Genomic DNA, 15,768 nt, shown 5'->3' with positions numbered 1-15,768 from the left:
CGGTTGGAGTATTTTTCGTTGCATCTCGTGGCATGCTACAAAATGGATTTCGAAATAAAGCTAGGGGACTCCGTAGGCGACGCGTGCCACCGACATGAGGAATGAATGAGGACTACCTGCTCCATGGCAGAGCAGGCTAAAGAAGCTAGTCTAACAACAACAACCTCTTCCTCTTCGATTCTTCACACTCGATATCGAAACAATGACTGGCCGAAGCCTAGAATTGGTCGATATCCTGAAAAACCGTCATATCGCTATAGACTGTCTGCACAGGAAACAAAATGGAAAGGCTCCAAATCAAAGGATATTGGCAAAGGATACAAATTAATCTATCATGGCCAAAGTATAAAACGTAATGGAATCACAATAGCAGTCAACTAGAGATTCTGGGACCGTGTTAACTGCTGTCAGTGGAGTCTCTGATCGTATAGTATTTATTACACTCAGCTGACTCGATTGTCATGCATGTCATCTCGTATTATGCCCCACAAACTGGATGCCATGATGCAGAGAAAGATGATTTCTGAGTCAGACTTGACGGGCATCTCCAGACATTTGCTCCAGACGTCCTAATCGATGGTGACCTAAATGGGCACAATGTCATTTCGTTCACCAAGGGACTTGATGAACAAAATGAGGATGGCTGCAGCACCTTGGATTTCGCCAAAGCCCATGACTTTGCTGTTGCCAACACATTCTTCAAAAAGAGGCCCACACACCTAGCCACTTACATCAGTGGAGACCATGCAACTTAAATCGATTACTGGCCAATCAAATGCTGAGATCTGAAGCTCGCAATAAATGCCAGAGTGATCCCATCTGACGACATTGGTCCCCAACATCGCCCACTCATTCTGGACTTTCGAGTCACCCAGCCTCAAAAAGTGAAGGTCCAAATAACCAGACCCAAACGGATCAAGTTGTGGAAATTGAGCAAATGTGAACACAAACAACAATTGACTGCCAAGTTGACCAGTTTTGTTGTGAATCCTGACCAGCCTGTGGATTCACTCTGGAGTGAAATACTGTAGTAGAACAGATCTAGGGTGCTGCAGCAGTTATTTTAGGGAAAATCAAACCAGGGCATAAATTTATTGACAAACAGACCTGGTGGTGGAACAAGGAGGTTCAGGCAGCTACCAAAACAAAAAAGTCTGCCTTCAAGGCTTGGAGGAATACATGGCTTGATACTGATCTCCAATACTACAAAACCATGAAGTCAGTAGCAAAACAAGCAGTGGCCATAGCAAAAGAACACCACTACCAGCAGCTTTATGCTCAATTGAACATGCCAGAAGGCACTAACCAAATTTACTGCCTTGCAAAAGCCCACCACAAAGCAACTGAAGACATCGGCCAAGTCATGCAAATCAAAAATAGTCACAAACAAATCCTGCGAAATCTGCAGGATATCCAACACTGAGAGTCTGAGTATTTTGCAGGCATATGCAATGAGAAGTTCTCCTACTCACCCATCCTGGAGTGGTGGCCTATTCATGGACCTGTACCACCAATAATACGAGAATTCAAAGCGGCCATACAACGGATGAAAAACAAAAAAGCAGCATGACCAGATGACATCCCAGCTGAAGCCTGGAAGTTATTTGGGGACAAGGGCACTGAAACCCTCACTGAACTATTCAATCATATTACAGCTGAAAATAAAGCCTCCAATGATTGGATGACAAGCATCACACTGCCAGTCTGGAAGGCCAAGGGTGATATCAATGAATGTGCAAATTATCGACCCATTCACCTACTCTGTCATACAATGAAAATCTTCAAATGCATCATAGAGAATTGCCTCCACAATATTGTGTCCATTACACCAAACCAGTGTGGCTTTGTCAGGGGTAACAGGACCAAAGATGCAATCTATGCAGTATGGATGCTTGTTGAAAAGCACCAGGAGAAGAATCACAGCATACATATGCATTCCTGGACCTCAAGAAGGCCTTTGATAGGGTCCCACATAAACTTATCTGGCGAGCATTGCAAAACCATGAAGTCCCTGAAGTCTATGTGAAGTGGACCCAAATGCTCTACCACAATGTCACAAGCTCTGTCAGATGTCCTGTGAGAATCTCACCACCATTTACAATTAATGTTGGAGTTCGCCAGGAATCTGTGCTGTCGCCACTGCTATTTGTTCTGTGTATTGGTACAGTAACTGCTGATATACAAGCACCTCACCCATGGTCCCTCCTGTATGCAGATGATGTAGCCCTTACCAGCGAGACTCAGGACAACTTGCAACACCAACTACAAGAATGGAATGAAACGACTTGCGACTGAATCTTGGGAAAACTGAATACCTGGAATGTGGGCAGCAAAATCCTGGCACTATCAATGTCAGTAGCAAAATCACCTGGTTTAAATACCTGGGTTCCTTAATTATGTCTAATGGAGACACCCTTCCTGATGCACGGACACAAGTCAACGTGGCATGGTTGAGATGGCGACAGGTCATGGGTATTCTCTGACAGGAAAATGCCCATTCAACTTAAATCAAACATCTATAAAACTGTCGTCCGACCAGTGGCATTGTATGGGACAGAGTGCTGGCCAGTGACTGCAAGGCTTAAGCGAGCTCTTCATGGAATAGAGATGAAAATGCTTCGTTGGTCATTAGGACTCACTCAACTTGACCATGTTGCGAACACACATGTCTGCAAGATCATTAGTGTTACCAATTACTGAGAAAATGTATGAGACCAGTCTATGCTGGTTTGGCCATAAAGTCAGAAGCAGCGAACAATCTGTTGCAAAAATGGCCACCTATCTTAACCCAGCTGGACAACGTCCTCATGGGAGACCAAGGAAACACTGGATGGAAAGGATAATGGAAGATATATGGCTGGTGGGTGTCGCCCCAGACGGCGCCTTGGACCAAAAGAAGTGGAAACTGGCGTGCAAAAAGCAGATCCTGCACCACTGTGGGACTGATGCTAGGACAGAGAGAGAGAATTAAATAGGCTGGGTGTGTAATAAGCCTGTTCATTAGTCATAAGTAATTAAGTACTTTTTGTATTTTCTAGTTTATTTTTAGATGTACAGTTGTTTTTGCCAATTAGTACTATAAAATTGTGGAATAATGACATGAGAGAATGGCTACCTTTGGAATCCAAGCTTTGGAATATCCAGCTATATTTGAATATCTTATTAAAAGTAAAGCCTATGTTTACCAAGTTATTTTTCAAGTGGTAAAGTAGGTAAAATTTAAAATTTTAATTAATAAATTGTCACAAAACATTTGTGTCCTTAAGACAAATGTAGAGCACAAACCCTATCTGCAAGTTATCATTCTGTATGGACTTGTGTATCTAATGATGGCAAAGTTATTTATCTAGTTGGATGCACATGCATGCCAGTTACCCATTTTCTTCTTAAATTTTCATCATGCGGAAATGATTGTAACTAAAATGGTTGTATACATGGATTATCTTGATGCATCAGATAATCCATGTACAGTACATTGCATACAACTTCAAACCACTTGTAAAGAACTCACTGGCTATTATGGCAGCTAACCACTACAGAAAATGTACCTGAACTGATTTGGCAGCATGCCTTATAAAATCATAAGGCATGTTGCCAATGAAAAACTAAAAATTTCAGATCTACACTAACAACTAGCAGTAGCTTAATGGCTGTAAAGTAGTGATGTAATGAACATTTGGTTACTATTCGGTATTCGGCCTATTTTTCGCTATTCGGCCGAATACTGAATACCTAAAAACAGGAGTAAGAAATAACAAAAACACAGTAAATTAATCATTTTGGTATTTAGAGTTAATGTTATCGAGTTAGTGTTGTTTATTTATACTTATTTATAACTTATAACATGCACAAAATAAAAAAGAAAATAATATTAGTCACATGTATTCACAATTTATAATTACAAAAGTCAGCAGACGTACACACTTATTCGTTCGAGAATCGTCACACATCTGAGGTCTGACCCTGCCTATCCTTCTTTTTAAGCGCTCTTCCCTTTCTCTTTCCTCTATCGCTCTAGTCCACATATGCATACATCATAATACGCACTTATGATACTTTCGATTCGTCACTTTTCCGTCGTAGATTTCCAATTTTACAATTACGTAACTCATAGCCTGGTGATAATGGAGAAAAGAGACAGATAGGACGTCGGTATAAGTCACAGTTATGATTTCACAGATTCGAGACAGCTTGGTAGCCCGAACAGCCCCAGGCTTTCGCCCATGCACGCTAAGTTTCTTTCATTACAAGCATTTAGCTTTCTGAAGTCTATGACAACAATTGTTTGACATTGACAGCTGTGAATTTCGCGCCAATAAGCTGCCTCAACTTGTTTGATTATGTTATCAACTCAATTTCATATTTATTTTCACTTCGCGGTCCTTCTCTCTTCTTTTTTCCATTATTTACACGTGTAGGTCATTTCATTGTTATCCACATTTGATATCATTTATCACATACAGTATTGCCATGACACTCTTGTCTGTCTGCTACAACTGTCAAGAATTAACGTGATTGACGAAGCGTAGTGACAGCGGGCCAATAGAGAGAAGGTCCTTGCCATAATGTGCTTTGTGCGCCAATTTTCGAACGTGCATTAATCAAGCCGAATAGTTTGGCCGAATATTCGGTATTCGGCCTGAGGCCGAATATACTATTCATTGCAATACTACTGTAAAGACATGCCCTTGTGTGGCAGAATTCAAAACATGTTCTGAAAACTTGTAGATACATGTGAAGATAAGCTAGAAGACTCCAACTTGGTGAGCTGGGAATCCAAAAAAAAACTACAGTGTTCGATAGTTTTAGCTACTTGGCCACTATAGGCTCATTTGTCTTAAATTATAATTTGTTTTTAAAAGGACTTTTTGGTGGCCAGTAGTCTAAAATGAAAGGTCAGTCGCCAAGAATGTATAGTCTGGAATACGAAGATAATAAATAGTGGTTCCTTTTTTGGGAGGACTTTGTCTTCAGATATTTAATTATAATTTAAGTAATTTCTTTAGTTATTTATTTAGTATAATCGAGTACTATTATGTCTCCTCAAAAATTGAGTATAATAATGTAAAAGATTTTAAAAAATGTTTTAAAAATAAATTTGATTAAAGTATACATAATGTATGTAAATATCTGAAAAATTAAATTTTTTTCTTTGACACTAAAAAATTTCTGATTTGGCTATTTTTTAGATGCTCATGTTTCCAAATTTGGCATCACAAATCAACAAAACTCTGGTAGCCTGCAGGCAACACTGATGCTCTTTGTACTGTTAGGTGCTGACTTATTTAAAGTGTAAAATATCAATGTTTTTACTTATTTATGAACAATATCCACTATTATAGAACATCCCAATTATGTAAATATTAAAGTAAAAGATGAGATGCAGACATCATCTACTTACTATGTTACTCACTGCACATCATTACACAGAGTGAGTTTCTAGTCAGAAGTTTAATAGCAGCAAGTGGCTACTAACTTGCGCAATGTATTTGAGCTGTTATAATATTACTTTTACCAACAAAGTTTGTCAACCATTGAAAACCTGTATCTAATGACCATAACATACAAATGACACTGGCATCTATAAGAGTATTACAAGTCTAACAAAACATAATGTCTGTACTTTGAAAAATAACCTCCAAAGAAATGGCATTGAAAAATTTTTGATTTGCTGGTTGGTTTCTTTGTCAGGCAAGTACAAAATTTTCTTGAAGTTTTGTTTCTATTCACTCAAATTATGGTATATGTTATCCAGGATGTTGATATTATAGTATCAAATATATATCATTATCATCATCAAGTGGCATTGTCAAATTAAAATCATATGAATACTTTCTGTTACACAGGATACAACCATACATATACTTATAGACAGGATTGGTGAGAGATTGTATGGGACTCAGGGTAGTGTATGCCCCTACTGCTCCTAAGCAGGCCCATTTTACTATTTGAAGACTGTTTTTTGTTAATAACAAAACATAAAAAGTATTTAAAATTTTCACAGAAACAAAAGAAAACAGGCCTTCTTCATCTTATGTGCTTTTTACATATCAGGAATAAACAGTTTTAGGGCAGAGTTGACCTTTTATTGTAAGCTGTTATCAGCCTCAATACATAAAACATATAAAAACATTTAAAATTTGCTTGTAAATTTTAAATTTACATAAACATTAATAAAACTATAACTTTTAAACCACCTGTCATAGTGTCATGAAAATAATTGGCAGTCCATTGAACATGAATTTAGTGTCTCCAGTGGTGAAATACAGAACTAAAGAAAACTAACTTGACGACAGGCAAAAAAATCCAATTACAAAATGAAAGAGCATTGTTTAGTTAGTAGATAACAATACTTGGTTCAGCAGAAGCACTTACAGGAAAGAGTAAAAAAGACTAAAAAGGCCTTGACACAAAACTGATTTCCAACAGATAGCTCATGACAACAACAGATGAGTGATTAAATGAGATATCATGGCATTGTGCTAAATTGAAGTTTAATACCTGAAAGATCAAGTGTATTGGTAAAGCAGTTATTCCCTTCTCAATCAGATGTTCACTGACTAGGAATGTCAAATGGAAGCTAAGAAGAACATCAAGTGACTAGAGCCACAAAAGACACCACAAAAAAAATCTAGCAATAAGTTGCTTAACTTTTCCAGCAACATTTGATAGTGCTATCTGTTATATTTGAAAAATTATTATTATTATTAATTATTATAAAATGGCAAAAAGCTCAATGTTGTATAAGCAAAGTAGAGAAAATTATAACAGCAAACCAGCATTTCCAATGCTGGTTTGCTGTTGCTGTAATTTGAATTTGAAGGATATTAACTGTTCTTTTAACCTGAAGAAGATGAAAATAGTTTTCTTGAAAGCGCTTGTTGTTTGTAGCAATAGATGTTGGTTATTAACGCCTAGATGATAATTTTCTCAACTTTGCTTATCCAATATTAAGCATAAAGTCCAATAATATTTTTCACGCTCAATTTTGTGGGTAAGATCAGTTTTACATATATGTAAATTGTAAATGCTAATAACAAAATATATCAAGTTCAACACCACTCAAGATATGACAAGTTGTCCTATCCATCTCCCTATCCCCTTGACCTTTAATTAATTAATCACCAAAATTTAATAGCATCAATTCCCCTAAACACAAATCCCTGCAAAATTTCAGAAATTTTCAACAAAAAAGGTACAGGAATTATTAAGCTTAATCATATACATACACTAGCATACATATATATATATATAGAAGAAACCCTGAAATCTTTTTGCATTTCTCAACATTTTAAGGTACCAAGTCCAAAAATGTAAAAATCTTGAGGAAGTCATTTTTTTGACCAATTGCCATATATAACCTCTGTTATAAATAACAGCCAGGAAAGTAAAAATATAAACTGTATTAGTTTGTTATGTAAAGCAGTAGTTCTCAAAGTTATCTACCTGTAACAATAAATACATATAGTACTATGTAAAACTGGATTAATTAAGTCCAATGTATGTACGTAAAAATACCAGAAATATCCAGCACAAACTATATTTACTACTATATTTACTAAAAATCAAGAAAAAACATATGTTTTTGATGATTTTTAAATCATCATCTACTTAACAGAGTCAGAGATAAACTGCTAACCACTATGTTTTTGTCTATTTCTTATACTGTAAATATTACCTAAGTGATAGATTGGCTGCCAAAATATTTCATCTATCCAGTAACTTACATAAAAACACCTGTGTCTATCTAATTACTTGTGTAAGAAAAATGCGATGCCTGAGAATGTTCTTTTCTCTGGCTGAACAGCATTGTATTAGAAAAGAATTGTATTTTGGAGATTGGCTAAGTCAGTCAATCTGCAGATTACCTAGTGTATGTTCACAGAAATATCTACGAAGAAGTGTTGGGGCAAGTGTCAGGACGCACAAACATAGCAACCAGACTCTGGATGCCCTAGACAGACCACCAGAAGCGATGATTGTTCAACTGTTTCACAATTGAACAATTGTGAGACAATTGAATGGATGGTGAACAAAGAACAAAGACACCACCCAGAAACAGATGGAAGCTTCATTATGAAACTCTGTCTCTATGTATCATTAGCAAGCAACTAACAGAGGAAAATTTGAATGCATGATGACCACTACATGTCCTGTAATCAGCACTCAGCATCATTGGCTATATTTGCAATAGTTCCATAACAGAGAAGCACAGACTACTATGGACTGGCAGCATATCATCTTTACCAATATATACTGATTCTTAAGAGAACCACCATGTTAGTATGCTTCAATCACATGTTTACTGCCAATTGGCACATTGCTCCCACTGCTGAATGCTGGTCTGGGGAGCCATCTCATATGATAATTGATTATCCTTATAGTGATATGAATGACATTGATGGCATTAGTGATACATTAGAAAATATTGCATCCTCATGTGTTGTCTTTTATGACAACATTGCAAATAGCCATTTTCTAGTAAGTTAATTCTCAGCCACACACAACTAGGATTTTTCAGAAATATCTCCATGTTGTTATACTTACTTGTCTCCAGATTTGGTGCCCTGAAGCATTTGTGGGACCAGGTGTGTTGCAAACTTGGACCATTTATGAGTGAGAGATCTGGAATGGCAATTGCAGCATCTATGAGAAAATCTGTTGAAAATCTCATACAGTGCCCACATGCCTTTTTGCTTAACCATATTGCCATGTGTATCAAGGCCATGGGATGTCCTGTAGGTACTCAAAAAAGGTCGTTTAAATTGTACTGTTGGATATGTCTAAGGCCAACTGAACTTCCCTTTTTTTTTCTTTCTTTCTTCCTCCATATTAATAAGAAAGAAAAAAAGAAAGGGAAGTTCAGTTGGCCTGAGACATATCCAGGAAACTCAAGTTTGATTTGCTTCGCCTAAGAAGGTTGTTTCGTCGGTAAGATTTACCCTCCGAATGAGGGGGTAGCTACCCCCCCAACGGGTAGCCCTCCCCCGTACGAACAATAAATGTCTAATGAACCACCCCCCTCGCGCGGCCCTTCGCGAGATATAAGGCCCTGAAGTTTCGCCTACATCATATCCGGTCACATGACATCGTGGTCAAAAGGCAGTCTACCGCGCGAAAAAAAATTTTAACGCGCTCTCGCGAACACCTTCCTAATCGTCAAAGGGACAGGCTTCTACAAAATGTCCTACACCAAGGTTTCAATTGGCCCTGCCTACTAAATAAACTGATTAATAACCACAAACTTTTCGAGGAGTTAACAAATTATGTCATTGAGACAAGAGCACTTGAGGGGATTTTCACAGAAGCATCAACACGTAATCTGTCAACGTTGTGTCTAAACTACATGACACCTGAGACCTGTGTCATCCGAAGAAACTGCTTCAACTTTGCTGTGTCATCCGAAGAAACTGCTCTGTACTGTCGGCTCATGTGAAATCTGTTTAAATTAATCCGGTTATGGTGTTGTTCTCAAAAGGTACATTCTGGGGCTAATGCCCCGCTCAACATTGTCGGCTCTATCCTTTACCCTAAGGATGGGTTATGTGTATTATTTATGTTCCTCTATGTATTACTCACTGGACTTACTTTAATTGTCGGGTCTTACACTTACGTTGGAAACTCTTTAATTATGCAATTGTTCGGCATTTGTTTTGGCAATGTAACATCAGTGTACCTATATGTTAACTCTAATACCCAAAGTCTGGGTAATATTTCATATTTATTACTGTTCTTCTATTTAATGTTAACTGGTTTCATATTGTCCAGCTTTACACTTTTGTTAAAATCCTATCAAGTGTTTAACAGCAAGTAATATTCAGCATTTGCATCTTCAATGTAACATCATTGTTATCTTTCTGTAACTCTTTATTACTCCTTAAGCTAAGGAGTAAATTTGTACATATTGTATCATTTTGTAAAAACTACACCTTTTATTTTGAAAATAAAAGCCGACGCGGACACCATGAATCTCCCCTTTCACCATCTTTCCTATCTCACTTTTATTTCACCTTCATCTCTACTCTACTACTACTTTTCTTTAATCTTCACCCTCGGGCAATACCCATGGGTAGTTCTGAGTCTTTATCCCCTTTCTGCTAAAATGTCACTAAAATGTTCCACAGGAAATTGTTTCTTTGCTAGTAATATTATAATCAGTTATTATCATCATCATTACATTTACAGTAACAAAGTTTTATTCAATTCCAAGGCTTCCTTCTTGATGCATAGCATCTTAAAGGATTTAACAATATTCAAAATTGGACTTGGCAAATATAAATAAAATCATTATTACTACTTTATTTTATGGCATATGAAACAACTTTTGTTCAAAAATAAAATAAAATAAAAGCAAATCTTATATGTGAATTTGCAATATCCTGTAGGCTAATGAATTCCCCAAATTATATACAGTATACCTGTATTCATGATTACCAGTAGAGATGGGTAATAGTTAGCTACTAGACAATTACTGTCCCAATTTAGTGTAATTAAACTACTAGGCTAGTTTAGTAAAGTTTAATTTCATCTATTTTAATTACTTTTCCTTTTAAGTCACTTAAATTTTACCTTGGAGTATTAATCTAATAAAACCAAATTTTTTTTCTTAAAATTTTATGCTTTTCCTTCATTAACAAATTAATTGCACCCATTTACAACAGTTTATGAAAATTTTATACAATTGCTAAGTTTCAGATTTGAGTTTAAGGGTGGTGCATACATGTACTGTACAACTAGGTTCCTGAGTGGTCAGGTTTCAGTAGTTTCATTCTTTTTGTGTTTTTATTTATATATATTTATATTAATTATGTTTAATGATAATATTTAAACAAAAATCATACTAAAAGTAGATTCAAAGTAAAAAAATGAAAGGATGATCAAGGGCTGTTTGGAAGAAGCATCAATCGGAGACAGTTAAGAAATATTTATAAATAAAAATATTATTCAGAAAAATGATAAATGGTTTTACAATTTACAAGGAAAGTGTAAATTGCAATAAAATATGAACTAGTTGAGGATCCATACAAGTTCCAAGATGCATGATGAAAGCTATTTTTTTTTTTTATTCAATCAGCAAGTGTGAAAAGATTTGAAACATTGAAAACAAAGACAAATGTATGTTCTGCTCTGAATCTATACTCATTTAGTACAGTTTTTATTTTGACATCTATTCCTGGTATGATTATCTGTTAGCTATACTATATGATCCAAATGGTCATGCTGAATATGAGATCACACTGTTTTTTACACTAAATTTCAAAATACCAACAAAATGACTGGATCCTTTTGGTGATGCTATGTAATAGATAAGTTTGAATTATTTGTGTCTTGAATTCAAGTTATGATATACTGGATCTGTTTGATCTAACTAGAACCCATGCATTAGTAAATTAATGCATGCAGGTAATTTTCTGGGCCAATTTCAATTGCCAGTCCACCCAGCACTTAAGTACTTAAATAATAACAAAAAACAAAAAGTAATAAAATAATGTTTTTAAAGGACTTTTAAAGAGTTTTTAAAATAGNCTGGACTTTACCTATATATATAATATATATTTTACATTTATTACAGAAAGCTGGAACTCGAACGACGTCTTCGTCCAAATCCGAAAAACTAAACTGTCGATTCGTACCTGTACAGATTTTCCTAATCGATTTTTTCTTCTGAAATTCTATAATTACAGTTTCTTCTCATTTTTTCTTTAATAGAATAACGTTAAATTGAATATACATATTTTATACAATATATTTCACAGTTACGTAAGATTTAAATTCCTCTGGGAATTAAATACAAAATACACGAAATCCTCGTTACTCGAAAATAAACTGTTCTCAACGTAAAGCGTATTTGCAAGTTTGGATGTTCTCGATTCGTTGAACAAAGGCACATAACTACACGACTGTAACCGGTTTAACAATCAATATTTAACAATCGTCACGTGTTTCCTCAAGAAAAGCGATAGTAGTTAGGATCGTGTTGAAGGTAAGTAATGTTATCCGTGCCGGGATGAAACAGACCTTGGTTCTCGGAATTTATAGTGGCGGGATAGCAAGGTGATGGCGTTGCGTTGCAACAAGACGTAATTCCCGTGGAAGGATTTATGTGATGAGTGAGTAGCGGCAACGACATGGGTGGAGTTCCGACCACGGGTACGGTACAATAATTTGATTTGTTGTTTAAATCGTCCAATTTCTGTAGCTGTCTCATTTGATTTAAAGTTAATTTGGGTTCTGTCACCACCGAACTATTAGTCGATCCGATGCCGCATCCACTAAAAGCTCTGGATTTTGTAGGCGGACTAGCATTCTGTACCAGATGCAGAAGGTCTTCCGTTAAAGTACTGGGTTTCTGCCTAAAACAAGGAACGGGTTGATCGTGAGACAGAGGTTTTTCGAAATTATAATGAAGCGAAGGTGTCACGAGAAAGCTAGAATGACTCGGCGATAAAGTCGGTGGCGTCGAATTTACATTCTTTGCCGTTATTTGCACCGGAATATTTGCTTGCATGGGAACGACGCCGTCCGGAACGTCGGCTTGGTGTATAAAATGGAAAAATTATCTTTACAAAGATAATTTAAATTACTTGAAAATCATTCAGTTAAAAATCAGTTACACATTCTGAAAAATTAAAGCTTTATAGTTCCATAAAACATGAGACCCCTTTATATTTAACATGTAGAAAATTTTTTAAATAAATTTTATCTATGGTTCTTTGAAAGAAAGAGGCTAATAAAAATCTTTTCCATTTCCAATCTTCCATTTCACTAATAATCTTTATTCATTAAAAAACACTTTTCTACACTTCATTTTGTTCATAAAAATCACAAAGTTTTATATCTTCCTTGTTTTTTTATATGTATAATTATTAAAGCAGTATTAAAAATATGGAAACTTTATAAAAATTATTATATTCATACACATCACATTTAATTCTTCAGTATTTGAAGATATCTAAAACTATTGGAGAAACAAAATGTGACAGATGGCAAAAGTATTGACCCGATACTACAGAGACCCAGACCGGAGTCCGGGTCGGAACCCTCGGAAATTTTTCACGGGCGACCCCAACACACCACACTCCGTCCAGACCGCCCCCGTCGCAAGCTCACAAAATCACAACAAGCACAGAATAAAAGCCTTCTGTGGCACAGAGCTTTTATTCTGTGCCCACAAAGTAGAATGTATCAGAGAGGAAATAGAATACTCAAAATATTATTATGTAAATGTATATAGATAAGTACAGTTTTCTGTTTTTGGAGATCAAAATGAAAAATTCCATTTAAACCCTGATATTTTGGGCTTTCCGGCAAAATATTAGAGTTTAAACGGAATTTTCTCCGAGAACGGACCGGAAAGATCAAAATTACTAGAGTTTAAACGGAATTTTTATCTCCTCCGGGAAGCAAAATTGTAGGCGTTTAAGAAAATTGGAGAAATAAATAGCTCTCGTTTGATTTTTAAATACTCACGACGAAACTTCCTAATAAATTTACAAGTTTTCAAATAAATATTTGACAATTCCTATTTTACTTAAACTAATAATAATAAAATTTAAGGGATTTTTTTTCCCAAGAATTAAATTCTTTAACAAACAATTTAAAGTTTAACAAGAAATACAATTAATTTTCTTAAAATTTAGTTAACCTTTAAAGAAAAAAAAGGTTAATATGAATTACACTAATTAATAATACATTATTCATAAAGTATAAACACAAGTTTTATCATCTTTGAATAACAGTTTGAAATTTCAGAATTATTAAAAATACAATTCGAATAGTTAAATTATTTAAAAACAAATCAAAAGCAAACAAAGAAAGACATTCATAATAACACGCATAAAAATTAAAAATAAATAAAATCGCGAAGGCCGCAACTAAATCTACTTTAAAAAAAAAAAAGAGGGTGTTTTTGTTCTGTGTGTATATTATATTTTAATATACTATATATAAACTTGACGGGAGAAAGTTTGAAAATAACAAAAGACAATATTTGTATACTTTATATTAAAGTCTACGTTAATTACTAAATTAAGTTATTAACAGCATTAATGTGGGAAATATAGTGGAGAAGTTAAGCAGGAAGTGGAGGAGCAATCATTCAACCGAGATGCATCCGTGCTAAATTTAGCAGAAACTTTTTCGTTACAAAACATTGACAAAACTTCAACGAAAATTGATCAAATATTCGACAATATAACAGCATATATTCGATTATTTTAGTATAAATTACACAATACGAAGATGTGGGTTAAAAAGTTAACTTTAAAATAAAAAAAAAACAGATCGAGTTACTTTGAGAGAGAAAGAGAGAGAGAGGACACATCTACGATACTCACAGTTGCTTCTTTGTGGCCTGAAACAAGCAGATGTCCACCCTGGCATATTTAGATTTATTTTTAACACATCCCAATGTAAACAATCTCTTCTTTCCCCCTGCCACACGACGAAATCTTCCCTTCTTCTAAAAACTTTCTACGTTTACAACCAATCGGGTTACGTTATATCGTGACGTAGCGCTACGTCATTCATAAATTAACATTCATTTTTAATTAGTTCCAGACGATATTTTTTGAATTTTTTTTGTAAGATTCGTTCGACACGTAAAACGTTAATAATTTCTAAAATGTTTGAAATTTTTAAGCAAAAGATAAAAGTAAAGGGTAAAGTTTTCTTTATAAATTATTTCGCCGTTCTATCGGACAATTTATTTCCATCTTCGTCCTCCGACACCAAATTCTAACGACAAATAAGTGTTGCCAGATATCGGAACCTAAATAACACTAAAACCCGTGTACACCGGAATCGCGCGGTATTTTTCTATTTTAGTATTTTTTTTTTAATATTTAAACTATACCAGATAAATGTAACACGGTTACATTCATTTTTTAATGGTAAAGTTATTTGAACATAAGTAAAATTTTTATTACTATAAAAAAAGTAGGTGTAATTCAAATCGATTCCAATAAATGTTAAAAATTTCTTCCCTATTGACCTAATAAGCCCGTTACTTGGGAGTTTATATTAAGAATTTACTACAGTGGAAGTCGGAGCAGGATGCATTTCAGGATATACGGGATACCACCACACTACAAAAATGAATTGTGGAAATTGTAAATTTACGAGTTAGATTATCTTGCGATTCACCCGAATTCACTGCTGTGCGGCAGATCGCGTAAACTCCATCTTCTAATGGAAGCACGTATGTTACAAAATATTTCATTGATGAATAGCGCTGTATGAGCGGACCGTCGAGAGGAGGGGCCGGGAAATTTTTACCGGGTTCGGAGAAAACTTAGTGGTTCCCGCTTCTACAAAATTAGCGTTATTTCTACGGACAGAAAATAAATATTTAAGATTACCTTTTATCGAGATTATTTTAATATAATAGCCCAATTAAATATTTACTAATAGATATAATGTACTGTACAGTACAGCTGCGAGAGCAATTCCATCTTACAACAGATTGTTCAATCGGTCGTCGATGCACCCTATACAATATCCTAGCGTCATCCGGTCAGCGAATCGAAAACGTCAAAAGTCTCTTCTCTTCATAAGCGAAGTTCGTTACGCCGTGCCTCTAAAGCCGGACGTTCACGCATTTCACCAAACATTTGGGGACGACGGAACACGAAGCTCAAATGAGGGAGTCCCGCCTAAATCGGGACGCACGATCACATTAACCGAATTTACACGAAGGATAAGCGGCCGATATCCGTCACTGGTGACGAAATTCTCCATATGCTTCGCGTAATTGATGACGCCTCCGTC

At 35.5% G+C, this 15,768-nt stretch overlaps 1 protein-coding gene across 2 annotated transcripts in view; it reads right to left on the bottom strand.

The window, feature by feature from the left end:
* Positions 1-14,734, bottom strand: part of LOC111623443 (glutamate receptor-interacting protein 1-like) — a 54,257-nt gene extending 39,523 nt beyond the window's left edge. For both annotated transcript variants that reach the window (XM_023366020.1, XM_023366021.1), the window contains exon 1: positions 14,337-14,734. In XM_023366020.1, coding sequence (XP_023221788.1) covers positions 14,337-14,382 — 46 coding nt within the window. In that variant the 5' untranslated portion in view covers positions 14,383-14,734. The remainder of the gene's footprint in view (positions 1-14,336) is intronic.
* Positions 14,735-15,768: the final 1,034 nt, after the last annotated feature.

The sequence above is a fragment of the Centruroides sculpturatus genome, unplaced genomic scaffold, assembly GCF_000671375.1.
Source record: "Centruroides sculpturatus isolate CEXI.00-Female unplaced genomic scaffold, Cexi_2.0 scaffold315, whole genome shotgun sequence".
Lineage (NCBI taxonomy): Eukaryota > Metazoa > Arthropoda > Arachnida > Scorpiones > Buthidae > Centruroides > Centruroides sculpturatus.
This window is presented reverse-complemented; position numbering and strand designations above follow the sequence as displayed.